This window comes from Musa acuminata, chromosome BXJ1-7 (genome assembly GCF_036884655.1).
Source record: "Musa acuminata AAA Group cultivar baxijiao chromosome BXJ1-7, Cavendish_Baxijiao_AAA, whole genome shotgun sequence".
Classification (NCBI taxonomy): Eukaryota; Viridiplantae; Streptophyta; class Magnoliopsida; order Zingiberales; family Musaceae; genus Musa; species Musa acuminata.
Genome location: NC_088333.1, coordinates 14,606,873 through 14,634,650, shown reverse-complemented (window position 1 = coordinate 14,634,650; position 27,778 = coordinate 14,606,873). Strand labels below are relative to the sequence as shown.

The 27,778-nt window shown below is 45.1% G+C and overlaps 1 protein-coding gene across 3 annotated transcripts; it reads right to left on the bottom strand.

The window, feature by feature from the left end:
- Positions 1 to 7,024: 7,024 nt before the first annotated feature.
- Positions 7,025 to 27,539, bottom strand: LOC108951995 (protein neprosin-like). Of its 3 annotated transcripts, XM_065192188.1 has the most exons (14): positions 27,400 to 27,539; positions 26,776 to 26,833; positions 26,142 to 26,285; positions 25,508 to 25,651; positions 24,874 to 25,018; positions 24,242 to 24,386; positions 23,607 to 23,751; positions 9,952 to 10,049; positions 9,735 to 9,821; positions 8,703 to 8,908; positions 8,008 to 8,187; positions 7,858 to 7,911; positions 7,656 to 7,778; positions 7,025 to 7,503 (listed from the first exon to the last, which is right to left on the bottom strand). In XM_065192188.1, exons 10-14 carry the CDS (start codon positions 8,730 to 8,732, stop codon positions 7,174 to 7,176), a joined length of 717 nt encoding a protein of 238 aa, XP_065048260.1. In that variant the 5' UTR covers positions 8,733 to 8,908; positions 9,735 to 9,821; positions 9,952 to 10,049; positions 23,607 to 23,751; positions 24,242 to 24,386; positions 24,874 to 25,018; positions 25,508 to 25,651; positions 26,142 to 26,285; positions 26,776 to 26,833; positions 27,400 to 27,539; the 3' UTR covers positions 7,025 to 7,173. The 3 variants fall into 3 exon arrangements, with proteins under 3 accessions (XP_065048260.1, XP_065048261.1, XP_065048259.1); XM_065192189.1 differs by lacking the exons at positions 23,607 to 23,751; positions 24,242 to 24,386; positions 24,874 to 25,018; ... (2 more) ...; positions 26,776 to 26,833; positions 27,400 to 27,539 and having other exon boundaries at positions 9,952 to 13,641; XM_065192187.1 differs by lacking the exons at positions 9,735 to 9,821; positions 9,952 to 10,049; positions 23,607 to 23,751; ... (4 more) ...; positions 26,776 to 26,833; positions 27,400 to 27,539 and having other exon boundaries at positions 8,703 to 9,584.
- Between the last annotated feature and the right edge of the window lie 239 nt (positions 27,540 to 27,778).

Sequence of the window (27,778 nt, the reverse complement as noted above, 5' to 3'; positions counted from 1 at the left end):
TAGATCTAGCATAACCAGTTATCGAGAGTGGTAGCCAACCTTATGAGGACTATTAAGTGTCGATAGAGGATTATCCACTCTCGATGTTATGAGAGGAATATCTCATGTGTTCTTCCTTAGACAAATCCTTAGCGAGGGTTATTCAGATTGAGAGAGAAAGAGTTCTTCGAGAGAATCCGATTAGAGCGAGACTCGAGTAAAAACCGTATGAGTCTGACAATACTATACCCGGTATACGGTCTTTAGGACATTAGATGGATGAGGGACTATAGGTACATGATAATTGAGAACAGACAAGTCTAATGGATTGGATTCCCCTGTATTATCTGGGGACTACGACGTAGTGGTCTAGTACATCCGTAGTTGATGAGTCGAGTGAATTATTATGGAGATAATAATTCATTGAGCCAGAAGGAGTTCTGATAGGTATGACTCACGGTTAGCTCGATATTGGACATAGAGGGACACACACATATGGTAGGCATTGCGATGAGTAGATATTCGGATATGAGAGATCCGTTGGAGCCCATATCTTATTGGATATCCAATAAGCCCTTGAATTATTGGATCCTATGGATAAGATCCAATAAGAGCCTATAAAAGATTCTTGGATAGAGATCCACCAATCTAAGAGGCTTGGATAGTTAGATGGAGATCCAATACCCAATTGGGTAAGATCAATTAGGGTTAAGTTGACAATGGACCTCTATAAATAGGAGATATTCAATTATTCATAAGCTAGAGCCTTTTTAGTTTGCCTCTTTTATTTTCCTCCTCTTCTCCTCCTTAGAGCAAGCTTGGAGTTTTGAGGAGTGTCGTCACGGTCCTACTGTATGGATCATTGCTAAAGAGGAGGGCGTTTGACCTCCTTCACAATATTTAACACAATATTTAATATATGTAGTTTTCGGTTTCACGGATTTTGCGTACCAATCTTTGCACGACGACGAACATATATTTCAGAATTTGGAGATTTTATTTTTATGTTCTTCCGTTGCGCATGTAATGTCACCCCCAAGATTTTCCTACAATACACCCAATCTATAATATCAATTAAGCATTTGAATTGAAATAAAAGATGATCTTCCTGCAATACACCGATAGAGGTTAAAGGGAAATGAGGGCCACTCACAGAGGGCTTCACAATAGGTTTTATAGCTACCACGTGCTTTTGTGGTAGAGATCAGGATTGTTGAAGGCTCTACTCAACCTAGAAAGTTTTAAAGTTTTCAATCAAAAGATCAAAGAATTCAAAAGTTTTCCATCAAAAGTATTGTGAAGATAATTTATGATATAGAACAAAATATGAGCCTAAGTATCGGCTCATTAAGAATGAACTTACAATAAAAGTAGATAAATAAAAGAAGAAAATGAATAAAAGGAAGTAAATAAATAAAGGAAGCAAATGAATAAAAGGAAGAAGAGGGCAAAGAAAAATATTATGAAAAGGAAGGTGAGAGAACGCTACCAAGGTTAGAAAGAAGAGATGATCCAATTAGCACATTTTCCCATAATCATGCTTCACTTCGATGCAAATAATATACCATAATTGAAAGAAAATAAGATCAATCATTTGTTACTTATATGCAAAACCAGTAAATATTTAGGTAACTCATTAGCCAAACATGTTTAGGCTACTATAGAGTAAGACCTAGTCATATTGGAAAAGGCTTGAACTAAACTAGATCGAGCTAATTAGGCTTGGTCTAGCTGAAACAACAATTTGGACCGCCTTGGACTACTCTTGGAATTGTTGAATCTTGTATTTTGATGATGAAACCAATTGATAATTGTTTATGATTTAATCTATATTTTGAGTGATGCAGGATGCTTCGATTAGGATGAGACAATTAAAGCAGGAAGAATCATGTTGTGTTGAGGAAAAACATGTCAGAAGATTAGACGTCGGGCCGGAGGAATGGTCGATGTATCGACTTGGACATCGGGCCAAGAAAAGTAGATATTGCACCAAGGATATCAAAGTTGCGGAGTCAATTGGCCAATTGGGCAATAGGCCGCAAGAGAGGACGTTGCGCCGAAGAATCGGACGAAGCGTCGAGGGACCAATGACATGCCGGACAACTTGATTAATACTTAGTATTAATTGTCTAGATCAAAGTATATTTTTACATATCCAGGATTAACTATGATAGTAAGGCATGAAACAAAATGAAGTCCCAGAGTCAAGGACGAGATTTTGTTGGGAGTTCGAGGCTTCGTCGGAAGTCCGGACGTTCGTTAGAAGTTTTGGGAAAACCAACCGAGAAGTCTCGGAGCTTACTAGAGAAGCTCATCGAAACTTGCCAAGAAGATCGTCGTGAAGTCCAGGAGTTTGTCGGGAGTCCACTGGAACATTACCGAGAGATCATCGGAAGTTCGCCGGAAGAATAGACATAGGGACTTGTTTAGCTTAGCAAATATCTTAGGATTTCGTAGTTAGCACGTAATCGGGCCAACCCAAATTAGGGACCAATTAGGCCCATGTAAGAACTGTGTTGGGCCCAATAAGAGCCCCAAACAGTGCCCCAAGAAGTCTCATCATCGTGGCACAGTCTTCGAGACTATGTTAAGCGGTGGTACTACCAGTTTGGGCAGTTGTATCACCCCTAGTAGGGTGCTAGGCGGTGGTACTGCCCAGCACTATCCCCTGGCGATGGTACCGCTAGACTGGGCGGTGCTACCGCCGAGGACAGTGTCAGTATCAGACTGACACTGGACGGTACCACCGTCCAATACAAGCGGTAGTACCACCCATGCCCGGGGAACCCAGGATAGGAATGTTTTAGGCTCCAAGTTTTAATCAACTTGAAGCCTATAAATACTCTTCTCATCCCTGGTTAAAGCACACAAGCACAGAGTATTCAAAAGTGAGAAAACGTTGCTGCAATCCCTTTAGAAATTCCCTCATCCACTCTAAGTTTAGAATTCTATAAGGAGTGTGAGTGCTTGTAAGAGTTATCTCTTAAAATTGAGAAGAGTGGTGTAAAAGGTGATTGGCCTTTGCCTATTGAATGAAGGCCTCTAGTGGACGCCAGTGACCTTGTCGGAGGAGGAAGCCGAAAGTGGATGTAGATCACGTTAACCGAACCACTCTAAAACTCGGTTTGCAGTTACTTAGAGCAACTTTCTTTTATAGCAAATTGCCTCTCCTTTTTATTATGTTTTAACTACATCTATATATGCTTTCAAAGTTATTATCTTTACAAAACGACTTTTTATCGGAAATGACTTTTATCATACGAAAGTTTTAAACCAACGTTATTTTACCACTATACTAATTCACCCTCCCTCTTAGTGCTGACCCGATCCTAATAGGAACGTGTTTGGCCTCTAGCATGCACTCAATTGGGTTCATTGTTTGGTTGGGGCCTAGACTTATAGGGGTCCACTGCTTGGCTTAAATCTAGGCTCAATTAAGTCTCAATCACCTTACTCCGGCTTAGATCCTGATTGGGTCTATCATGACTCAATCTCCCTAATTAGGTCAACCGACCTTACCTAAATTGGACCTGATTAAAGTCACTCCTCAAACGAGAGGGTTGGGCCTATTTAGAGTTGAACTAACTCTTTGCTTAGGAAACAAAAGTAGATATTTTCCATAATGTTATTTTTTCACTAAAATCATAACCCACTTTCAATTTATCAATAATCGAGACCATATAATACTACATCAGATATCTAATGATCTATAATAGTGATATAAGTAAACCTAGATTTAATTTCATAGAGGTCAAAAGGAAATGAGCGTTGCTCGTGGAGGGCTTCTTAATCAGTCTTGTAGTTGCCATGTGCTTCTATATCAGATATTAGGGTCTCATTGAAGGTCCTACTTGACCTTATTTGTTAACTATTTAAAATGTTAAAAAACTTGAATGTATTATAATTAAAAATATTATGAAAATGATTTATGATATAGAATGAAATATAAGCCTAAATATCAGCTCATTAGAATTAAACTTACAATAAAGGTAAAAAAACGAAGAAAACAAATGAAGAAAAGAAAGAATACGATAAAATAAAATATTAAGAAGACGAGGTAGGATAATGTTGCTAAAGCTAGATTAAAGAAATGATCCATGTTTCACCTTTATTATGTTTTGCTTCGAGACAAGTAAAATCTTATAATAGAAAGAAAATAGATCGCTTGTTAACCAATTTGGTTTAGCCTACTATAGGTTTATGAGTAATAAAAAGGCTTCAGGTTTAAGAGTAAGTAACACTACATCATATTTCTAATAATACATGGTAGCAATATAAGTAAACCTAGATTTTATGATTTCATAGAGGTGAAAGGGAAATGAGGGTCACTCATGGAGGGCTTCATAATTGGTCTTATAGTTACCACAAGCTTCAATACCAGAGATCAAGGTGGTTGAAGGCTCTACTTATTGGTTCATTATGAATAGACTTATTATAAAAAGAGAGAAATAAAGGAAGCAAACAAACAAAGGGATGAAGAGGACAAATAAAAGTGCTTAGAAGATGAAGGCAAGGGAACACTAGTAAAGCTGGAAAGAAGAGATGATCCAATCAGTTCATTTGACCTTTATCATGTTTCGTTTTGATGTAAGTAATACACCAAAATGAAAAGAAAATAGTCTTAACTAGTAAAACATTTAGGTCACTTATTAACCAACCAATATGGTCTTAAGCTGCTTCAGGTTTAAGAGTAATAAATACAAAGGCTTTTAAGTGTTACAGTAACTCAGATTGAATAAGGCTTGAATCAAACTGGATCGAGCTAATTATGATTTGTTTGATTGAAATGACAATGTGGATGCATGGACTCCGACCTAGTATCAACTGGGTTTGCTGCTTGGCTGGGGTTTGGGCTCATATGGGTTTGTCATCTGGCTTGAGCTTAGACTCAACTAGGCCTAGGTCTCCTTGCTCAAGCTTGGATCTCGATCAGGTTAAGCCTAACCTGATTTGAGTCCCTCCTCAAACAAGAGTGTTGGGCTTGTTTAGGGTCGACTCGACTTTTTATTCAGATTGATATCGAAATGCACTCAATCTACTAAAATTTAAGCATTTTACTCAAATTAAAAGTTGATATTTCACATAACATCATTTTTCTACTAAAATCACAACCCACTTTTAGCTTATCAATAATGGAGACTAAATAATACTACAACAAATATCAAATGATCCATCATAGGGGTATAAGTATGCTTAGATTTGTTGATTTCATAGAGGTCAAAAGGAAATCAGTATCACTTATCAAGGACTTCACAGTTAGTTTTACAACTTATATATGTTTTTGTTGCTAGAGATTAGGACTTGTAAAATTTGTTAGGAATGAATTTATAATAAATATAGAAAAATAAAGGAAGCAAACAAAGAAATACAAGATAAAGGCAAAGAAAAATGTTAAGAAGATGCGAGTGAATGTTGCCAAGACTAGAAGGAAGGGATGATCCAATCAACAAGTTTCATCTTTATCATGTTTCACTTTGATGCAAGAAACATACCAATGGGAAAAAAATGGTCTTATCAATATGATGCTGATAGTCTAAACTAGTAAATATTTAGGCTGCTCTATTAACCGATCTAGGATAGTGTTTTTTTAGGTTTAAGGGTAACAAAAAAGGCTTCAAGTTTAAGAACAAGGCCTAGTCAAATTGGATAAGGCTTGAATCGAATTGGACTAACCTAATTAGGCTTGGTCTATCTAAAATGATGATCTAGATCATCCTGATTTATCGGCTTGGATTCTGTCTGGCTTAGGCTCAATTAGATCTACTACCTAGCTGGGGCCTAGGCTCATTTGGGTTTACTCCTTAGCTCAGGGCCTAGTCTCAATTAAGCTTAGTCACCTTACTTGGATCCCAATTAGGTCCAACTTTACCCGATCTCTCTAGTGAGGTAAAATAGAACCCAACCTAAGTTGGACCTGATTTCGATCCCTCCTCGAAGAAGAGAGCTGGGGCTATTGGGGCCAGTCTAACTCTACATTTAGGTTCGGGATAGGATTACACCTGATTCGAATCCGAACCGGGTCAAGCCCAATAGGGATTGAGCTCTCTTTTTGTGTGTGTTTTTTATAGAATAATAATTAATTAATTAAAATGCTGCAATCAGAAACTTAGATTCATGAATTTAGGATTCTTAAAGATTCGTGATGTCATATTACATAATTTAATGACATGATTTAACATTAAAAATAAGCCAGATTTAATTCTGATTGATTACTGAAATTCTATCCAAAATTTAATTCCTTATTGTTATAAATCTTAAATTAATAAAAAAAATCCCAGATCACTAAATGATATTTTCCATAAAAATTTAAACAAGAAGTAACAAGTATAAAAAATTTTAAAGTATACTCTCTCTCTCTCTCTTTGCCCTTCTCATGTTTCTCCCTCTTTTTCTTTTCTCATCTGCTGCTTCTTTGCACCGTCGCACGTGACTACATAAAAAATATGTTCTTTTTACAATTTAACTTTCTTAAATAATTATCTACAATTAGGTCATTTAGGAAAAATATAATTATTGCATTCTTCTCGTAATAAAAATTTAGTCTTCTAAACTTCACATCCCTAAGTCAGAAAATAATTGAGGATGATTGGTCTCCATAACATCTTTGAACTCCCCAAGTATCTTCTATTATGCTACACCTTAACATATGATATATTTCTATAATTTTAAAATTTTCATCTTTTCTTCCATTATCCTAATAGATTATTTCTAATATAACAAACTACAATGGTGTCAGTTCAATTATACTATCAGAATTTTGAATAAATTTCTTCAACATAAAATATGAAATATATCATAACAACTCTATAAGTCATGTTTCTAATTTTCTATGATTTAAAATGGTCCAATAAATCTAAGACTTAATTTTTCACATATTCCAAGTTTCGTAACACTCTTACATGAAAAATTTTAAGAAAAAGTGAACTTCAACTTGATATTCTAAATCAAATAATCTATTATCTATGTAACTCTTTTGTCTTGTTGAGTAAAGTGAATGAAATTAGTGAAATTTGTGGTATGTAGTATGCATATAAACATATTTCGATTGAATAGTTTTGAGCCTTATATAGACTCACATGGGCAATAAAAAATCTTATACGACAGTGTCAACATGATAATTTTAGGGTTATATTAACTCCAAAGCATACACCACAATAGATCGATCATTCATATCACAATTTTGTCCCATGAAGATTAAGCTTTCCGCCAACCTCCAGGCCCACCATAAGTTAACGTTTGAAGATCCGAGGTAACACCGTAGATGTAGTTAGGAAGATCATTAATTGTCGTGTACTCCGTTACCTTTATGTCATTACCACGTCCATCCGTTAGGAGAACTCTCGTGAATTTTGCTTCATTGAGCACGCCACTGCCCATTGGTGGACTTGGCTCACCAAGGGGCGAGTAGACATCTCCCCCCATCTGCACCTGTGAACAATCTGCCATGTTGTCGAAGATTTCCTTTGGCCAATACCCCACTGGTTCCCTGTCGTTGTAAAGCATCCAGTTCAAAGTGAACCGATCCTGAAAAGGAGAAAAGAGAGAGTGCGTAAATGAATCGTTCTTGGTGTTATTTCTGTTCTAGCTTTCAATTGGACTTCACTACCTTAGTTTATTACGAGTTCTCATCAGAAGAAAAAAGAAAAAAAAAAAAAAGAAGAGCAAATGTTCCCAACCCTGTAAATTGAGAGTGACAAAGAGCTTTGTGTGTAGATCATGCCGGGAGCCAACCTAGTACTGATCTGGACAAACCTCTTGCAGACTAGGTTATAACAACCAGTCTTCTGAGAACCATCTGACTGATACCAGAAGATCAAAAGAGAATACATGTTAGTGCAAGAAAGCAAAAGAAACTACAAGAGAATTCGCGATACTGACAGTCCAATATGTGAAGAAATGAGTCGAATTGTCCCCCTCCCATTGATAATTCACCTGGAGATCCAGAATACATATATGTAGAGGTGGGTGATATGTACCGGTGAAGAATAGACATTGCACACCAACATCACAAAAAAGCCAGTAACTTACATGCCATCCAGCTTGAACGCTGTTAATGTAATTTCTGGGACCTCTTTCTCCCTTGCTAAGGATGATCTGGCTTGTGCTTGCTTGGTTCTCTGAAACACCTGAAAGCTGAAAAACGTCCAGGTCTGTGCTTGCACCATAATACTTTGGTCCCTTACCAGCATCAATTGACACTCGAGCATACTGCACTTGGAGTCAAGCATAGTAGGTCAGTCACGCATGCATTGAAGCAATGGTGGCCCCTTGACCACCAGAAGAATGTGTTTACTGAGTTCCAAGTCAGATGAACGAGTGGTACGTCAAGTTATGTTAATGGACGAATGCATGTATTCCCAATATTTTCTCAATGTGTGTTCCGAGATCTCCGAGTCAATATATATGTTTTCTCAAAACTATTTTGAACTTAGAAATACATTTGTCTCTCAAATAATTTTTAAGAGTCGCGTTTTTGCTCTCATTTATTCACCTTATTTTCACTTTTTCTCTCTAATCTCTTCTTCCACTCCTCTCTATTTCTCTTTTTGTTGTCTCTTTTGCATATTTTGTTATTCTAATACTGACGACTCAAACAAGTTAGTATATGAGAAACATAAACGAAAGGTGCAATATGCGAAACAGTGGATGGTTGTGAGAGAATAAACTAAATTACAAGTTCAGCTATTATCAAAACCAATCAATCATGATGAAGTGCATCTTACATGAAAAGCTCCCCCACTGGTATCGGCCATTTGTTCTTGTAGTGGTTGCACACGTGATTGTATTTGATGTGTATATTTTCTTGCTCTTATTAGATCCTCTTTTGTCGTCCGTCTGATGACAATAGTTCCTGTAGGACATCGTTTTGGAAAGATTTGCTTTGTCGATAGCCTATTTGTGTTGTCATTGTATTTAGGTAACCATGTGGCTTTCATCAATTGAGTACACACATTAGTTTACTCAATAAATTAAGAGAATATGAAAACTATACAGTTGAAAAGAAAGAAATAAAAAACAACCTAATCTGTTTATTATCACAACCAATAAAGTCAATTCAAATATTGGTAACTAATTGATTGCAATAAGAAAGTTAAGGTATAATTAATAATGGATGTACAATAGAAGGAAAAACATTGGACAAAATTATTATCAGACCAACTTTCAACATGACTAATCATAAGCTTCACGTAAGACTAAATTTTGAGAAAATAAAAAAAGTTAGACAAAAGTCTTTTTACATTAAATAGTTTGCATGATGTTAGAATGTTCATTAAAATTCATAACAAGTTAAACATTAATTTTTATGCTAATTCTTTTATATATGGTATTTTAGGAAAAAATATATGTATCAAATTTCAAAAAGCACAAACTCTATACCAGATTATTATGGCTTAGTACAATTTGCTCCCTATCAACAGTGATCAAGATTCAGGCCATGGAAACAACCTTCCTCCCTTATCATGGATTTTAGTATATTATAGAAAGAGAAACCTTATGAATCAAATTTGAAAAAGTGCAAACTCTAAAAAATTCGTTGAGACTTAGTACAACTTGCTCCTTTATGAGTGATGATAAGATTCGAGCATTGGAAACAACCTTCCTTAGTATATTATAGAAAGAGAATAAAAAACCTTATGAATCAGGAGTAATTCTATTTGATGCATGATCATGTGATAAAGGTAGTCAAATAGCTGGATGAGGAAAAAAAAAAAAAGGATAAAGACATCTAAGCTCGAACAAGATGACAAATTCACCTGAAGCATGTGATTTTTAAGCAAAGGGTGATCAAAAGCTGGCTGATTATAAATGTCCACGCAATCATAGGTAATCCCATACTTGTCCTACATGCACAAAAATAAATAAATAAAATTCCATCAGTTCCCATCTTCCTATCAAAATATAAGTGACACTTGAGAAGCATATGCATTCAATTACAAAAAAAAAAACACTTATTAACATCTCTTCACTTACTTTGAAAGATTTAACAAAAGGCTTGTTAAGGGTTTGGAGTTCTCTCTCTAACTCCTTGTCTTCTTCTGCGGAGAGATCCCAAATATTATCTCCTGCTGCTGGACTCCACGTAAGAAAACATTAGGCCAAGAAAAGAAGAACTGACCATCCTCTCCAATCCATGATTTTAGAGTGTTAAACACAGATTTCTAGTTGATACTCCTATTTATTTATAACTCCACAACAAGTTATGGGAAATATCGAGCTGAAGAAGAAAGAAATATTACAGATATCGTAACCATTATAGCAGGAAACATTAGAAAATCAAAAGGATGAACAAGAATTAATACTTACCATAGGGTGAATTAAAAAAGTTAAATTTTATTGGAAACATATGGACAGAAGCAAGGTTCTCTTTCTAGCCTTAATGGAAGGCTAATATATTGAGTTATATGCTTTGCATTTAGAAAGTACATGTATAATTTACAATATATTTTTTAATGAGATTTTATTTATAGTATGATACTTTGTCTTGTCTTGGATGAAAATTAAGAAAATTTGACATATTTCAAAATAAATGAAAGCAAAAAAATTCTTATTTCTTCTCACATAACCTATAATTTAGGTCTATGTTTTTGTTTTCATTCATCATGGGAGAACGATAATCCGAGTAATGTTTAGGTCTATATTCTATCGGTTGTCAGAAGTGCTGTCGCTTGGAGGAACAAAGGCGGAGCAGTGTCGTTGCTTGAAGGGGTATCGATCGATTAGATTAGTTTAGGCAAGTCTTCGAGGTTTGATGGAGCACCGTTGTTGTGAGGAAGAAGAAAAGTTGCGGGTTCAATGGATGGTGTGATCCGCTTGACGGTAGTCATCTTTGCAAATGTCCATCTTGAGGGTGTGACTAACTTGAAGAAGCCATCAATTTGAAATAGTCTTGAGAAAGTGCCATCATCATGTTGTAGCCAATTTGATATTGTCTTGAGAAGCGGCCATCACAAATATATGACTGACATGAGGTCGTTTGAAGAAGGGACTATCATGATAGTGCGATTAACTTGAGGTCATCTTGAAAAAGTAACCATCATGATGGTGCAACCAACATGAGTTTGCCACATGAGGAAGCAACCGCTATAGCAAGTATGTGTATGAGCATCTTTTGACCTTAGAGTGAGATCCAATTTTGGACACATATTACCCCCCCAACACAAGGTCAATCATCGAGCAAAGTGTGTGACATGCACATTGCAGCACTCACGATCACACATATCCTAATTGGACAAAGTGTGTGACATGCTTGATATGACCCTCGTAGACATTGTGTCTTCATTCTATCGATACATTCAGTGTATGACATGCCCGATGTAGCCCTCATGACCAAGTGTCACCTTATGCTCGATATGCCTTAATCAAGCAAAGCATGGATTCACTCTCACGACCCTCATGGCTAAAGCACATCCCCACACTCGATGCACCTTAATTATACAAAGTGTGTGACACATTCGATGTTACCCTTGTGGCCAATGTGTCTTCCGACATTTGATGCACCCAACATGACCTTCACCATCAACACGCCTCCTCATACTCCAATATGCCTTAAGCATATGATGTGTCCCATGTGGCACTTGCAACCAAGGCATCTCCCCACACTCGATTAACCATCTGATACATCCAACATGGCCTTTGTGATTGTCGTGTCTCTCTGTACTCAACTTGCCCTAACAAGGCAAAGCTTATGACATGACCTTTGCGACCAAAGAATCTTCCAATGCTTAGGTACCCACTGTTGGTGAACTGATGCGCCGTGGCTGATGAGTTAGCACGGCCTGGTTCACGAGTCGATGTCGGGAGTCTTCGGCCGGGTGGGACGGTAGCCCAGGTCGATCGCGCCCTCTGAACGGGGTGCTGGCGTCGGAATGTTGAAACGCCTCTCTCGATCGGGATGGTCTCGCCTTAGGGAGATCCGCTTTCCTGCACAGAAGGCCCCCTCGGGTGTTTACCGATTGTGGCCCCTCGACAAGTAAGTCAGTGGCGGGCTGATTTGTTTTTTTGCCTCCCCCTGGGCCGGATGTCGGCCAGGGGTTTTTATACTATTGTACGAGAGTCGATTGTACGCAGGTTTGGCGTGGTGACCGATCCTCGACAGGTGAGATGGTACCTTCGTGCGACCGCCGTCCCGGGGCGCACGGAACGGCGCCATGCGATGCTTTCCGGGACGGGACGTACCGAGCAACGGCTTGGTACGAATTATGGCTCGGCACGTGGGGGTGCTCCTCTTGCTGACTTGGCTGTAGCATGGCATGGCGTCGATCGTGACGTGGCTTGGACCCAAAATATACCTTAACACTTCTCCCCCCCCCCCCCCCCATCGAGGCATGTCGTGGGGTCCTTGAGAGGGCGAGGTGTGCGCTTGGGTCGGAATGCCACGGTTGTGTTGATTGCTTGCGAGGGGAAGCTGGATTGGCTCGTCGTGAGGCAGTTCGGGGGTGGCGCCCTATGCTTTGGGAAGAATTTGCACCATCGGTCGAGTGGCTGGGCCCATACAGGATGATGTTGGCGAGTCGCTGGTCAGGAGACCGAGCTGGCGCGATTCGGATAAAGACTAGCGAGTCGCAAGTCGGGAACCAATCTGGCGCGACTCGGGAAAAAACTAGGCTTGTGGGCTGAGAGACTGTGCTCGGGCTCAGGCAAGACTGACGAGTCGCAAGTTGGGAACCAATCTGGTGCGACTCGGGAAAAGACTAGGGCTGTGGGCCGAGGGACTGTGCTCGGGCTCAGGCGGGACTGATGAATCGCAAGTCCGGAACCGATCTGGCGCGACTCGGGAAAAGACTGGGCTGGGCCTGTGGGCCGAGGGACTGTGCTCGGGCTCAGGCAGGACTGACAAATCGCAAGTCGGGAACCGATATGGCGTGACTCGAGAAAAGACTGAGCCTATGGGCCGAGGGACTGACGAGTAGCAAGTCGGGGGACCGATCTGGCGTGACTTGGATAACCACTGGCGAGTCGCAAGTCGGGAACCGATCTGGCGCGACTCAGGAAAAGACTGGGCCTGTGGACTGAGGGACTATGCTCAGGCTCAGGCAGGACTGACAAGTCGTAAGTCACGGGACCGATCTGGCGCGACTCGGATAAAGACTAGCGAGTCACAAGTCGAGGACCGATATGGCGCGACTCGGGAAAAGATTGGGCCTGTGGGTCGAGGGACTGTGCTCGAGCTCAAGCGGGACTGACGAGTCGCAAGTCGGGAACCGATCTGGTGTGACTCGGATGAAGATTGGGGGGCGTCGTTGAGCAGCGCGCTGGGGTTTTCCCAGGTGCCACCGCGCCACGTGGCGTGCCTGGTGGAGCAGCGTAGGGCCTGGCGGGAAACTTATTATTACGAATGGCTTCTAGCAGGAGATTTCGGGTGACGAGGCGCCTCTGGCGGGAGCAGTGATTTAAAAAGCGCTAGGCGCCAAGGTCCAAAAACGCCCGAGGCGCTAGGCGCTCGCCCGAGCGAAGCGAGGAGCTAAAATATAAAAATATATAATATAATTAATAAATATAATTATTTAAAATTTTAAATAAAAATATGCTATTAAATTAAAAAAATCTAAGATACAAAATCACAAAATTAATAACATTAAAATCAAAATAATATATTATTAATCTATTAATGAAAATTAATCATTTCAAAATTCAAATAAACTTAATATTAAGATTTAAGAGTATACTGAGCAGTCTGAGCTTGACGGAGAAAGGAAGCAGCGTTGGCAACGGCGAACGGCGGGGGGATAAGGAAAGGGAGCGGGAGGCGCGAGTAGCGGGAGTCGCGAGCAGAGGGAGGGCTCGCGGCAGCTGGGAGGGCTCGCGGGAGTCGCGAGCAATGGGAGTCGCGAGCAGAGGGAAGGCTCGCGGGAGGGCTCGAGGGAGGCGCGAGCAACGGGAAGGCTCGCGGGAGGGCTCGCAGGAGACGCGAGCAGCGAGAGGGCTCGCGGGAGGGCTCGCAAGAGGCGCGAGCAGCGAGAGGGCTTGCGGGAGGCGCGAGCAGCGAGAAGGCTCGCGGGAGGCGTGAGCAGCGACAGCGGCGAGCAGCGTCAGCGGGAGCAGCGACAGCGAGCGACGAGATCGCGATCGCGATCGAGAGCGGCAGCGGCAGCAGGTTAGTGTTGGGTTAGGGTTAGGATTGGGGTTATATCGGTTTAGTTGGTTCGATTGAACCAACTAACAACCGAACCAGACCTAAAATTCTGGTTCGATCGCCTTGGTTTACCCAGGCGCTCGCCCGAAGCGCCCAGGCGGCGCCTGTTTGAAGTGCGCCGCCTGGGACATTAGCGAGGCGCTCGGGCCTCGCCTCGCCTCGCCCGAGCGCCTAGGCGAGCGCCCGAGCGCCTTTTGCAATCATTGGGCGGGAGCTCCGAGATCGGCGAATCTGGAGAATCCAAGGAGTTATTATGGGTTTTAAATGCTGCGACCATCTCTCTCCTCGGGAAGCCCAATCGTCGCCTGGCGGTGGATTATCCTGCTCTTTATAAGCTTTGTTAGTGAATAAATGTGTCATGGCTGGTGAGTCAACACGGCCTGGTCCATGGATCGATGTCGGGAGTCTTCTATCGGCTAAGTTGGATGTCAAGGTCGACCGGGCCCTCGCGACAGGGTGTTGATCAGCGTTCCTTGGTGTGCCGATCCGGGCGCCGTCTATGCCGAGCTGCGTCTCTCCTTCTTCGAGGTGGTTGGCAGCTCGTCTTCGTGAGGTGGTCGCGCCCTCGGGGAGGAGTGCAGGGCCTGGCAGGAAACTTATTATTACGAATGGTTTCTAGCAGGAGATTTCGGGTGATGAGGCGCCTCTGGCGGGAGCTCCGAGATCGGCGAATCTGGAGAATCCAAGGAGTTATTATGGGTTTTAAATGCTGCGACCATCTCTCTCCTCGGGAAGCCCAATCGTCGCCTCGCGGTGGATTATCCTGCTTTTTATAAGCTTTGTTAGTGAATAAATGTGCCATGGCTGGTGAGTCAGCACGGCCTGATCCATGGATCGATGTCGAGAGTCTTCTGTCGGCTAAGTTGGATGTCAAGGTCGACCGGGCCCTCGCAACAGGGTGTTGATCAGCGTTCCTTGGTGTGCCGATCCGAGCGCCGTCTATGCCGAGCTGCGTCTCTCCTTCTTCGAGGTGGTTGGCAGCTCGTCTTCGTGAGGTGGTCGTGCCCTCGGGGAGGAGTGCTGGTTGGCATTGGTCGGGATCCGGACCAATTGGCTGCTCTCCTTCGTGCACTGGATGGCAATTCCCGGGTGGTTGGTAGCTCGTCTTCGTGAGGTGGCTGTGTTTTCCTGCAAAAATGGCCCTCGTCGGGATCACCCGATGAGGCCCCTTCGACGAGCAAGTCAGTGGAGTGATCAATTGATTTTTTCCTCTCCTTTTTTTTCTCCCGGCCAAATGCTGGCTAGAGGCCTTTATATTACTGTACATGGGTCGGTCGTACGCAGGTTAGCGTGGTGGACGTGCCGAGCAGTGCCTTAGTACGGATTCTGACTTGGCGTGTCTTGGGGGCGGCGCCGTCTCGGGGCTCTCGAGGCTGAGCAGTGCCTTAGTATGGATTCTGATTTGGCGTATCTTGGGGGCCAAAATATGTCGTATCACTTCTCCCCCTCCCCCCCCCCCCCCTCCAAGGCGTGTCATAGGGTCCTTAAAGGGCTGGGCGACATGCCTGGGACGGAGTGAGGTTTAGCGCTCACGAGGGGAAGTTGGATTAACTCGTCGTGGGGCGATTTAGAGGGGCGACGCCCCGTGCTTCGGGCAACATTGACTCTGCTGATCGAGCGGCAGGGGCCTGATAAGGCAAAACCGACATGTCGACACTTACGCGGCGAAACCGACGAGGCGAAACTGACGTGTCGTAGGTCGAATAACGGGTTTGGCACGGCCCGGAGTTACGGCTGCCGAGTATGCAAGTCGGCGAGCGAGCCATAGCGACTCGATTTGAGATTTGACGAGTCGTGAGTTGGGGATTGACATGGAGCAACTCGGGTAATGGACTAGTCTGGCGAGGCGTGGCTCGGGAGTTAGATTGGCCGAGGTGCGACTGAGGTGTGGCTCAAGCGTTGGATTGGCCGAGATGCGGCTCGAGCGTTGGATTGGCCGAGATGCGTGGCTCGGGCGTCGGATGGCCAAGGTTCATGGCTCGGACGTTAGATTTGGCCGAGATGCGTTTCGGGCGTCGGATCGACCGAGATGCGTGGCTCGGGCATCAGATTTGGCCGAGGTGCGTGGCCCGAACGTTGGATTTGGCCGAGATGCGACTCGGGCGTTGGATTGGCCGAGATGCGTGGCTCGGGCGCTGGATTTGGCCGAGATGTGTTTCGAGCGTCGGATCGGCCGAGATGCGTGGCTCGGACGCTAGATTTGGCCGAGATGCGACACGGGCATTGGTTTTGGCCGAGATGCGACTCGAGCGTTGGGTTTGGCCGAGCGGGTAGATTCGGCTCTGTATCGAGTCTGGGGACCGAGTTTGTGAGCTCGGCTCCTAATTAAGTCTGAGGACCAAGTTTGTGAGCTCGGCTCCGAATTGAGTCTAGGGACCAAGTTGCTAGCTCAGCTCTGAATTGAGTATGGGGACCGAGCTGTGAGATCGGCTCCGAATTGAGTCTGGGGACCGAGTTGTGAGCTCGGCTTCGAATCGAGTCTAGGGACCGAGTTTTTGAGCTCAGCTCCGAATCGAGTCTAGGGACCGAGTTGTGAGCTCGGTCCCGAATTAAGTCTAGGGACCGAGTTGTGAGCTCAGTTTCGAATTGAGTCTGGGGACCGAGTTATGAGCTCGGCTTTGAATTGAGTCTTGGGACCGAGTTTGTGAGCTCGGCTCCGAATCGAGTCCGAGGACCAAGTTTGCGAGCTAGGCACCGAATCGAGTCTAGGGACCGAGTTTGTAAGCTCGGCTCCAAATTGAGTGCTGACGGGTCGCCCGTCGGGAGCGATCTGGAGCGACCCGGGCAAGAATTGAGCTTGGGGCGCTGACGGGTCGCCAGTCGGGAGCAATCTGGAGAGGCTCGGGCAAGAGCTGGGCCGGCGAGCTGCAAGTCAGGAACCAATCTGGAGAGGCTCGGGCAAGAGCTAGGTCGGTGAGCCGTAGGTCGGGAACCGATCTGGAGAGGCTCGGGTAAGAGCTGGGCCGACGAGCCGCAGGTCGGGAACCAATCTAGCGAGGCTCAGGCAAGAGCTGAGCCGGCGAGCCGCAGGTCGGGAACCGATCTGGAGAGGCTCGAACCTCTTGTCGCGAGTGGCTTTTCGGTGGGAGATTTTGGATGGCGAGGCATCTTTCGATGGGTCCCTTGGGACATGGAGTTGCTTATCGGGGTTCCTTGAGATAGCGCCCGAGGTGACCTTTTCGAATTAAGTCCTCGATTTGATTCTGGAGGTCACAGCAATCTTCCGTGTCATGGCCGTAGTCCCAGTGGAACGTGCTCAGAGGGAGAGGCGAGGGCCTCGAGAGCAGTAGCCCTTGTCAGTCGGGCCTCTGGCGGGGTTGCACCGAGGCTACTGAAGTCGTTCCTCGGGATTGTTCCGCCCTTGGCCTCTTGCCGTTTATGCGCTTTCTCGCCACCAAAGCTTCGGCGGCGATATACTGGTTGGCACGCTGGAGCATCTCGGGGATGGTTACTGGAGGCTTCTCGATCAGTGACCATAATAACCTTGAAGGCTTCAAGCCCATCAAAAACGCCTGCATGATAAGAGAGGGGTGAGCGTCCAGGAATCCCTGGATCTCGGTGGCAAAGCGTGGCACGAACTAAGAGAGCGACTCGTCTTTGTGCTGGGATAGCGCGAGCAGGGTGGCCATGGAAGGCCTAGGTCGTGCGCTGGTGAGGAAGTTATGCTCAAACTCCCCGATAAGCTTATCGAAGGATGAGACCGAAGATTGGCGTAGCCGGCTGAACCATGCTCGTGTCGGTCCCCTCAGAGTGGTCGGAAATGCCCGGCACATTAATGCATCGGAGGTGCCATAGAGGGCCATCTGAGCCCGGAATGCGGAGACGTGCTCCGTGGGATCGGAGCCGCCGTTGTATGTCTCCAATGTCGGCAGCCTGAAGTTGAGGGGTACCGGCTTGTCCTGTACTTCCTGAGTGAAAGGGGACTCGCCCCGCGATTTTTGAAACTAACGCTGGAACGCGTCCAGACGCTGGTTGACCCGAGACAACTGGGCCCTAAGCGAGTCGTCCACAGAGTCCGATGATACGGTGTCAGGCTCGAAGTGGGGTAGTGTGACTCGGCAGGGTGCTGGTATGTTCTACCTAGGTAGACCTCTCAGGTCCGTCGCTTGCTCTCGAGCTTCTTCGGTCCCGACCTGCTCCCCGCTCGGCCTCTGTCGGGTCGGGTCAGTCGGGGGAGTCGCTAGCCGTACGATCTGAGGAATGAGCGGAGCGAGCGTCTACATCATGCCCGCCATGGCCTGCACTTGTTTGGTCAAGCTGAGGAACGCCTCGGGCGTCAGGCTGAGGGCCCTATGGTGAGCCCGGGGGGCAACAATCCAGGGTTGTTGAACACACGCCAGTAGCGATCTGGCATTGAAGTCGGGATCCCCCCATCTCCGGGGGCGGGGAGGGCCTGACTTTCGAGTTCGACGGAAGGGAGGCCGGACGGTGGTTCTCCCTCGGGGAGAATTCCTGTCAGATGCTCCTGCGACATGCCCTTCCTCTAGCGCCAAAATGTTAGTGAACAAATGTGTCGTGGCTGGTGAGTTAGCACGGCCTAGTCCACGGGTCGATGTCAGGAGTCTTCTATCGACTGAGCTGGATGCCGAGGCCGACCGGGCCCTCGCGACGGGATGTTGATCAGCGTTCCTTGGTGTGTCGATCCGGACGCCGTGTATGTCGAGCTGCGTTTCTCCTTCTCCGGGGTGGTTGGCAACTCGTCTTCGTGAGGTGGCTGCCCTCAGGGAGGAGTGCTGGTTGGCATTGGTCGGGATCCGGACCAATTGGCTGCTCTCCTTCGTGCACTAGATGGCGATTCCCGGATGGTTGGCAGCTCGTCTTCGTGAGGTGACTGCGTTTTCCTGCAAAAATAGCCCTCGTCGGGATCACTCGACGAGGTCCCTCCGACGAGCAAGTAAGTGGAGTGATCAATTGATTTTTTCCTCTCCTTTTTTTTCTCCCGGCCAGATGCTGGCTAGAGGTCTTTATATTATTGTACATGGGTCGGTCGTACGCAGGTTGGCGTGGTGGACGTGTCGAGTAGTGCCTTAGTACGGATTCTGACTTGGCGTGTCTTGGGGGCGGCGCCGTCTCGAGACTCCCAAGGCCGAGCAGTGCCTTAGTATGGATTCTGACTTTGCGTGTCTTGGGGGCCAAAATATACCGTATCAAGCTTCTTCCATAACAGTTGCCATCACTTTGCTCAGTCCTTCGTCCTGCGCCCCGGCTCCTTCCTTCCAACCTTGAGGTCAGGATGTCTCCATCTTCCTCTTCGTCTTCTTCTTCTTCTGGGGGCCTACGGGCTGAAGTTGTCAGTTTGTCCTCGGGTGGCGTGCGTTTGGAGGCCGCAGGGAGCTCTGCTACGCTTGCAACCCTTAAGTCGTGGCATGATGTAGACTCGGTGGTGACCGAGGAACTTTTGAGGGTACTTCGAGATCACTATCGCATCTCGAAGTGCTATGGCGTTCACGCCCCTCGGCCTGGTCAGCAGCCGTACGATCAGTTTCCCGACGGGTTCGGGCTGACCGTGGGGGCCCTCGAGGCAGGATTGCGGTTCCCGTTGCATCCCGTTATCGAGAAGTGCCTCCGTAAGTGGGGCATATCGCCGTCCCAGATGGCGCCGAACTCTTAGCGCTATCTGGTGGCTTTTCTCGGGGAGTGTCGAGGTGCTGAGATCGAGCCGACCAGGACCCTCTTCCTGGCCTACTTCCGTCTATGTAAGGGGCGAGGCGAGTATTACCTAACCGCCCTTAGCGGTTTTAAGATCAGCAGTGCTCCTTCCAACAACAAAGGTTGCAAGAGTCGCTTCTTTTTCGTCAGTTGTAGTCGAGGGTGGGGTTTTAGTACTGGATGGACTTCCCAAACCATCGACAACACCCCCCCGTTGCTTTCTGTCAGAGAAACAGCGGACGTGAATTGGCTGAGGGGCATCTTGTCCTCCTCTCGAGCAACCTCTTCTCGAGCAATCAGGGAGATGACCGAGGAGTGGCTGGTCGAAGCGGGACTGAACCTAGCCACTGGGGGTATGGTCATTCGTATGTTATGGATCGTCCGCTGGTCCTGAGCTAGCTGACCGACCGGGGTTTTGCTTGCAGAGATGGTGGATCTTCAGTCGATGAAGAGGACGCCTCACGCCAAGGCCGTCGTGCCACCGTCTCGGGGTGGCGAGGGTTCTGGAGCTAGGGGTGCCCCGTAGAAGGGCACACCGAGGAGGGCGCCGGGGTCCCCGGAGGCAAGTCGCCCTCAGAAGAAGGCGAAAACCGTGGTTCGGAAGACGTCCACGAGCTTGGCTGCTCGCGAGAGTGCTGTCCCGGGGTCGTCGGGGCTACTCCCCAAGGCGAGGGCTCGGGGAGCGCGAAAGGAAAGGGGGTGGCCGGATCGTCCGGCAATGACCCCTCACATAGGGCACTGATGCGCCTAAAGTCGATGCGAGACCTGTGCCGCATCCATTCTCAGGCTGAAGGCGAGCGATACCAGGCCTTGAGTAGGCCGATCTTCCTATAGGGGAGCCGGGGACTCCCTACGCCTCTCGGTGGGCGACTCTTACGGCCGACAGTCGAATCTGGGCCAATGGGCCGACTGCCCAGGAGTTCATCCAGGGGGCGCTTCACCGGCCATGGCCAAGGAGCTTTATTGCTCCTCCTCGGAGACACTGGCAGATCGGGCGGCCAAGTCGTTTGTCTGGGTAAGTGGTAGTGCTCTTTTCTCGTTTGATTCTTCTTTGCGTGGGTCATAACGCTGATCTTTATGCAGGGCCAGCACTACACCATGGCGTTGATCGATTGGGTCCTCGACACCGGGCGGGTGATCGAACGTCAGTCGGACGTCAATGCCGCTCTTCGCCTAGAGAACCTGGAGCTGAAGAGCGGATTTGGCCCGGAGGCCGTGGCTGCAACCGAACAGCGTGCCTCGGCTCTGGACGAAGAGGTAAATCGCTTGAAGGCCGAGCTGGAGGAAAGCCAGTCCCGCATCCGGACGCTGGATGACGAGTTGCTGACCCTCTCCCACGACGTCGAGTCCGCCAGGTCTTCGGCTTTGGTCGTCGAAGAGGTCCTGAAGGAGGAGCGGCTGGCGCTGCCCGAGAAGATCAAGGGGGCGATTGCTGAGTATAAGTCATCCGCCGGGTTTGAGCATGGCCTGGTGAGGTCGGGGCGGGTGATATACGAGTTCGGGTATCGGGTGGCTTACACTCGTTTTCGAGCGAGGTACCCGAACCTAGAACTGGAGTCAGACCCGTTTGCCGACCAGCCAAAGGATCAGAACGTCGACATGCCGGCGAGCGTCCCCTTTGATGACGGGCCCGAGACTCCTCCAAACTAAGGGTTGTATTTGTCTTTTCTTTTGCTATGATCAGGTCGAATTTTGAAACTGTATCGCCCGACCACAATGTGTATTTCTTTTTCATCAATGAAAAAAAAACTCTTGTTTTGGAATCCTAACTTGTCTTTTCCAATTGTGGATGTGCATGCTTCTTAATAACATGTCATTTCGACACCTCGACCTGCATCCTTTACGGGTAGAACTTCTTTAAATTTGTCGCATTCCATGACCTTAGCAGAGGGTTTCCTTCCATAGTCTCGAGTCGGTAGGTCCCTTCTCGGACCATGTCGTAGACCCGATAGGGACCTTCCCAGTTCGGCACGAGTTTTCCTCTCGCTCAGTCGGGTCGCTCACCTCAACCTTTCGAAGGACGAGGTCCCTGACTTTGATCGGCCATGGACGAAATTTGCGGTTGTACATCCGAGCCGTAGCCTTTTTGTATGCCAAGGTACGTAGGTGTGCCTTGGCTCTTCTTTCTTCAAGGAGATCTAGGTTTGCTCATAGGCCCTCCTCGGAGTCTTCTTGTTTGTAGTTGGTGGTGAGCAAGGTCGGGAACACAATCTCAGGTGGGAGGACTACTTCGGTCCCGAACGCCAGGCTGAACGGAGACTCCCCCGAGGCGGTTTTGGGAGTCGTTCGCATTGCCCATAGGACGCTAGGAAGCTCGTCCACCCAGGCTCCGTGCGCGCCCAAGACCCTCTTCTTGAGGCCCTCCATAATCGCCTGATTCATTACTTCGGCCTGGCCGTAGTCTCGGTGGAACCTGCAATATTTGGACTGGTCTTTGTGAGTAGCTTTTATGGGGTTGGGCTGTCGCAAGAGACCCTTCTCCCTGATTTAGAGGAAGATCTCGATACGAGATGCGTTCAGAGAGAGAGGCGGGGGCGTCGGGAGCAGCAGCTCTTATCGGTCGGGCCTCCGGCGGGGTTGCACCGGAGCTGCTGAGGTCGTTCCTCGGGACTGTTCGGCCCTTGGCCTCTTTCCATCCATGTGCTTTCCCGCCACCAGAGCTTCGGTGGCGATGTACTGGTTGGCATGCTGGAGCATCTCGGGGATGGTTGATGGCGGCTTCTCGATCAACGACCAAAAGAACCTTGAAGGCTTCAAACCCATCAGAAACGCCTGCATGATTAAAGAGGGGTGAGCGTCCAAGAATCCCCGGATTTCAATGGCGAAGCGTGCCACAAACTGAGAGAGCGACTCGTCTTCGCGCTGGGACAACATGAGCAAGGTGGCCATGGAAGGCCTGGGTCGCACGCTGGCGAGGAAATTCTGCTAAAACCCCCTTGCGAGCTGGTCGAAAGACGAGACCGAGGACGGGCATAGTCGGCTAAACCACGCTCGTGTCGGTCCCCTGAAGGTGGTTGGGAATGCCCGACACATCAGGGCATCGGAGGTGCCATAGAGGGTCATCTGAGCCCGAAACGCAGCGACATGCTCTGTGGGATCGGAGCTGCCGTCGTACGTCTCCAATGCCGGCAGCCTAAAGTTGAGGGGTATAGGCTTGTCCTGTATTTCCTGAGTAAAGGGGGATCCACCCGAGTTGTCTTCGCCCGACTCGCCCCGCAACTTTTGGAACTCGTGCTGGAACTTGTCCAGGCGTTGGTTGACCCGGGACAGCTGGATTCTGAATGAGTCATCCGCCGAGTCGAACAATATGGTGTCAGGCTCAGAGCAGGGCGGAGTGATTCGGCAGAGTGCAGGTATGCTCGGCTCGGGCAGACCTCTCGGGTCCATCGTCTGCTCTCGGGCTTCTCCCGACCTGACATGTTCCCCGCTCGGCCTTTGCCGTGTCGGGTCGGTCAGGGGAGCCGCTAGCAGCACGATCTGGGGAATGAGTGGTTCGATCATCTGCATCATCCCCGCCATTGCCTGTACTTGCTTGATCAGGCTGAGGAACGCCTCGGGCGACACGGCCGAGGGTACTATGGTAAGTCTGGGGGGCGACAACCCCGGGTCGTTGAAACGGCGCAAGTAGCGATGTGGCGTCGAGACCGGAATAACCCCGTCTCGGAAGACAGTAGCATAGTATGACATACACAAAGGTAGCAGGACCAGGTATAGTAAGTTAAACCTTCTTTTCCTTTCATGTCGGAACCAACTCGATTGTTATTTGTATCATCCGGTACATAAAGCTTGGAGTAACGGGAGATATGAGAAAACCAGATCAAGATTCAAGAGAATGCTAACTTACCTCACAACAGCATCAGGATTTAACACAAATTTCTCGGCCTTCACCAAGTGGATGAAACCTGTACAGATGATACAAATAAGAAATCCATCTGGTGCATCTTCCTTTCTAGAAATCCATTATTCTTGATGGTTTCAACATATGTTTCCTGTAATATAAGAAAGAAGCTTTAATATCCACCCAAAACCAAGAGAAGTTTAGGAGAAGGAAATATTGAAGCAGAGGTAACTGTTTTCACAATGACAACACAATTAACATGTCCAAAATGACTTTGCAAAAAGAACATTAATATCCTGCAAAAAAAGGATTCCAACTCTTAAGATCACCATTATGTGAAGAATATAAATCAGACTTTTCATTTCATGAGATGTTGGACAAGTTTCTCGGTTAAGGAAAGCTCTTAAAGTTCACCATTATATTAAAAAAATAAATAAACTTTTTATTTCATGAGATCTTCTGTTTACAAAGCATAGTAAGACATACACTAAGGAAGCAGGACCAGGTATAGTTAGTTAAACCTTCTTTTCCATTCATGTAGGTACCAACTCAATTGTTATTTGTATCATCTGGTACATAAAGCTTGGAGGAATGAGAGAGATGAGAAAACCAGATCAAGATTCAAGAGAATGCTAACTTACCTCACAATAGCATCAGGATTTAACACAAATTTCTCGGCCTTAACCAAGTGGATGCACCCTGTACAGAGGATACAAATAAGAAATCCATCTGGCGCATCTTGCTTTCTAGAAAACCATTATTCTTGATGGTTTCAACATATGTTTTCTGTAATATAAGAAAGAAGCTTTAATATCCACCCAAAACCGAGAGAAGTTTAGGAGAAGGAAATATTGAAGCACAGGTGACTGTTTTCATCATGACAACACATTTAACATGTCCAAAATGACTTGAAAAAAGAACATTAATATCCTGCAAAAAAAGGATTCAAACTCTTAAGATCACCATTATGTGAAGAATATAAATCAGACTTTTCATTTCATGAGATGTTGGACAAGTTTCTCGGTTAAGGAAAGCTCTTAAAGTTCACCATTACATGAAGAAAATAAATAAACTTTTTATTTCAAGAGATCTTCTGCTTACAAAGCATAGGAAGACATACACAGGTAGCAGGACCAGGTATAGTTAGTTAAACCTTCTTTTCCTTTCATGTAGGGACCAACTCGATTGCTATTTGTATCATCTGGCACATGAAGCTTCGAGGAACGAGAGAGACGAGAAAACCAGATCAAGATTCAAGAGAATGCTAACTTACCTCAAAATAGCATTAAGATTTAACACAAATTTCCGGGCCCTCACCAAGTGGTTGCACCCAGTAAAAATGACACAAATAAGCAATCCATCCGGTGCATCTTGCATTCTAGAAATCCAATATTCTTGATGGTTCCAACATATGTTTTCTGTAATATAAGAAAGAAGCTTTAATATCCACCCAAAACCAAGAGAAGTTTAGGAGAAGGAAATATTGAAGCAAAGGTGACTGTTTTAATCATGACAACACAATTAACATGTCCAAAATGACTTTGAAGAAAGAGCATTAATATCCAGCAAAAAAAGGATTCAAACTTTTAAGATCACCATTATGTGAAGAATATAAATCAGACTTTTCATTTCGTGAGATGTTGGACAAGTTTTACGGTTAAGGAACCTCTTAATGTTCAACATTATATGAAGAAAATAAATAAACTTTTTATTTCAGGAGATCTTCTGTTTACAAAGCATAGTAAGAAATACACTAAGGCAGCAGGACCAGGTATAGTTAGTTAAACCTTCTTTTCCTTTCATGTAGGTACCAACTCGATTGTTATTTGTATCATCTGGTACATAAAGCTTGGCGGAACGAGAGAGATGAGAAAACCAGATCAAGATACAAGAGAATGCTAACTTACCTCACAATAGCATTAGGATTTAACACAAATTTCCCAGCCTTCACCAAGTGGATGCACCCTGTACAGATGATAGAAATAAAAATCCATCTGGTGCATCTTGCTTTCTAGAAAACCATTATTCTTGATGTTTTCAACATATGTTTTCTGTAATATAAGAAAGAAGCTTTAATATCGACCAAAAACCAAGAGAAGTTTAGGAGAAGGAAATATTGAAGCAGAGGTGACTGTTTTCATCATGACAACACAATTAACATTACCAAAATGACTTTGAAAAAGGAGCATTAATTACCTGCAAAAAAAGGATTCAAACTCTTAAGATCACCATTATGTGAAGAATACAAATCAGACTTTTCATTTCATGAGATGTTGGACAAGTTTCTCTGTTAAGGAAACCTCTTAAAGTTCAACATTATATGAAAAAAATAAATAAACTTTTTATTTCATGAGATCTTCTGTTTACAAAGCATAGTAAGACACACATTAAGGTAGCAGGACCAGGTATAGTTAGTTAAACTTTCGTTTCCTTTCATTTAGGTTCCAACTCGATTGTTATATGTATCATCTGGTACATAAAGATTGGAGGAACGAGAGAGATGAGAAAACCAGATCAAGATTCAAGAGAATGCTAACTTACCTCACAACAGCATCAGGATTTAACACAAATTTCATGGCCTTCACCAAGTGCATGCACCCGTACAGATGATACAAATAAGAAATCCATCCGGTGCATCTTGCTTTCTAGAAATCCATTATTCATGATGTTTTCAACATATGTTTTCTGTAATATAAGAAAGAAGTTTAAATATCCACCCAAAACGAAGAGAAGTTTAGGAGAAGGAAATATTGAAGCAGAGGTGACTATTTTCATCGTGACAACACAATAACATGTCCAATATGACTTTGAAAAATGAGCAATAATATCCTGCAAAAAAGGGATTCAAACTCTTACGATCACCATTATGTGAAGAATATAAATCAGACTTTTCATTTCAGGAAATGTTGGACAAGTTTCTCTGTTATGGAAACCTCTTAAAGTTTCACCATTATATGATAAAAATAAATAAACTTTTTATTTCACGAGATCTTCTGTTTACAAATCATAGTAAGACATACACTAAGGTAACAGGACCAGGTTTAGTTAGTTAAACCTTCTTTTCCCTTCCTGTCGGTACCAACTCGATTGCTATTTGTATCATCTGGTACATGATGCTTTGAGGAACGAGAGAGATGCGAAAACCAGATCAAGATTCAAGAGAATGCTAACTTACCTCACAATAGCATTAGGATTTAACACAAATTTCCGGGCCTTCACCAAGTGGTTGCACCCTGTAAAAATGACACAAATAAGCAATCCATCCGGTCCATCTTGCATTCTAGAAATCCAATATTCGTGATGGTTTCAAGTTTCAACATATGTTTTCTGTAATATAAGAAAGAAGCTTTAATATCGACCCAAAACCAAGAGAAGTTTAGGAGAAGGAAATATTGAAGCAGAGGTGACTGTTTTCATCATGACAACACAATTAACATGTCCAAGAAGACTTTGAAAAAAGAGAATTAATATCCTGCAATAAAAGGATTCATACTCTTAAGATCACCATTATGTGAAGAATATAAATCAGACGTTTCATTTCATGAGATGTTGGACAAGTTTCTCGGTTAAGGAAAGCTCTAAAAGTTTCACCATTATATGATGAAAATAAATAAACTTTTGTTTTCATGAGATCTTCTATTTACAAAGCATAGTATGACATACACTAAGGTAGCAGGACCAGGTATAGTTAGTTAAACCATCTTTTCCTTTCATGTAGGTACCAACTCGATTGTTATTGGAACATAAAGCTTGGAGAAACGAGAAAACCAGATCAAGATTCAAGAGAATGCTAACTTACCTCACAATAGCATCAGGATTTAACACAAATTTCTCAGCCTTCACCAAGTGGATGCACCCTGTACAGATGATACAAATAGAAATCCATCTGGTGCATCTTGCTTTCTAGAAATCCATTATTCTTGATGGTTTCAACATATGTTTTCTGTAATATAAGAAAGAAGCTTTAATATCCACCCAAAACCAAGAGAAGTTTAGGAGAAGGAAATATTGAAGCAGAGGTGACTGTTTTCATCATGACAACACAATTAACATGTCCAAAAAACTTTGAAAATAGAGCACTAATATCCTGCAAAAAAAGGATACAAAATCTTCAGATCACAATTATGTGAAGAATATAAATTAGACTATCAATTTCATGAGATGTTGGACAAGTTTCA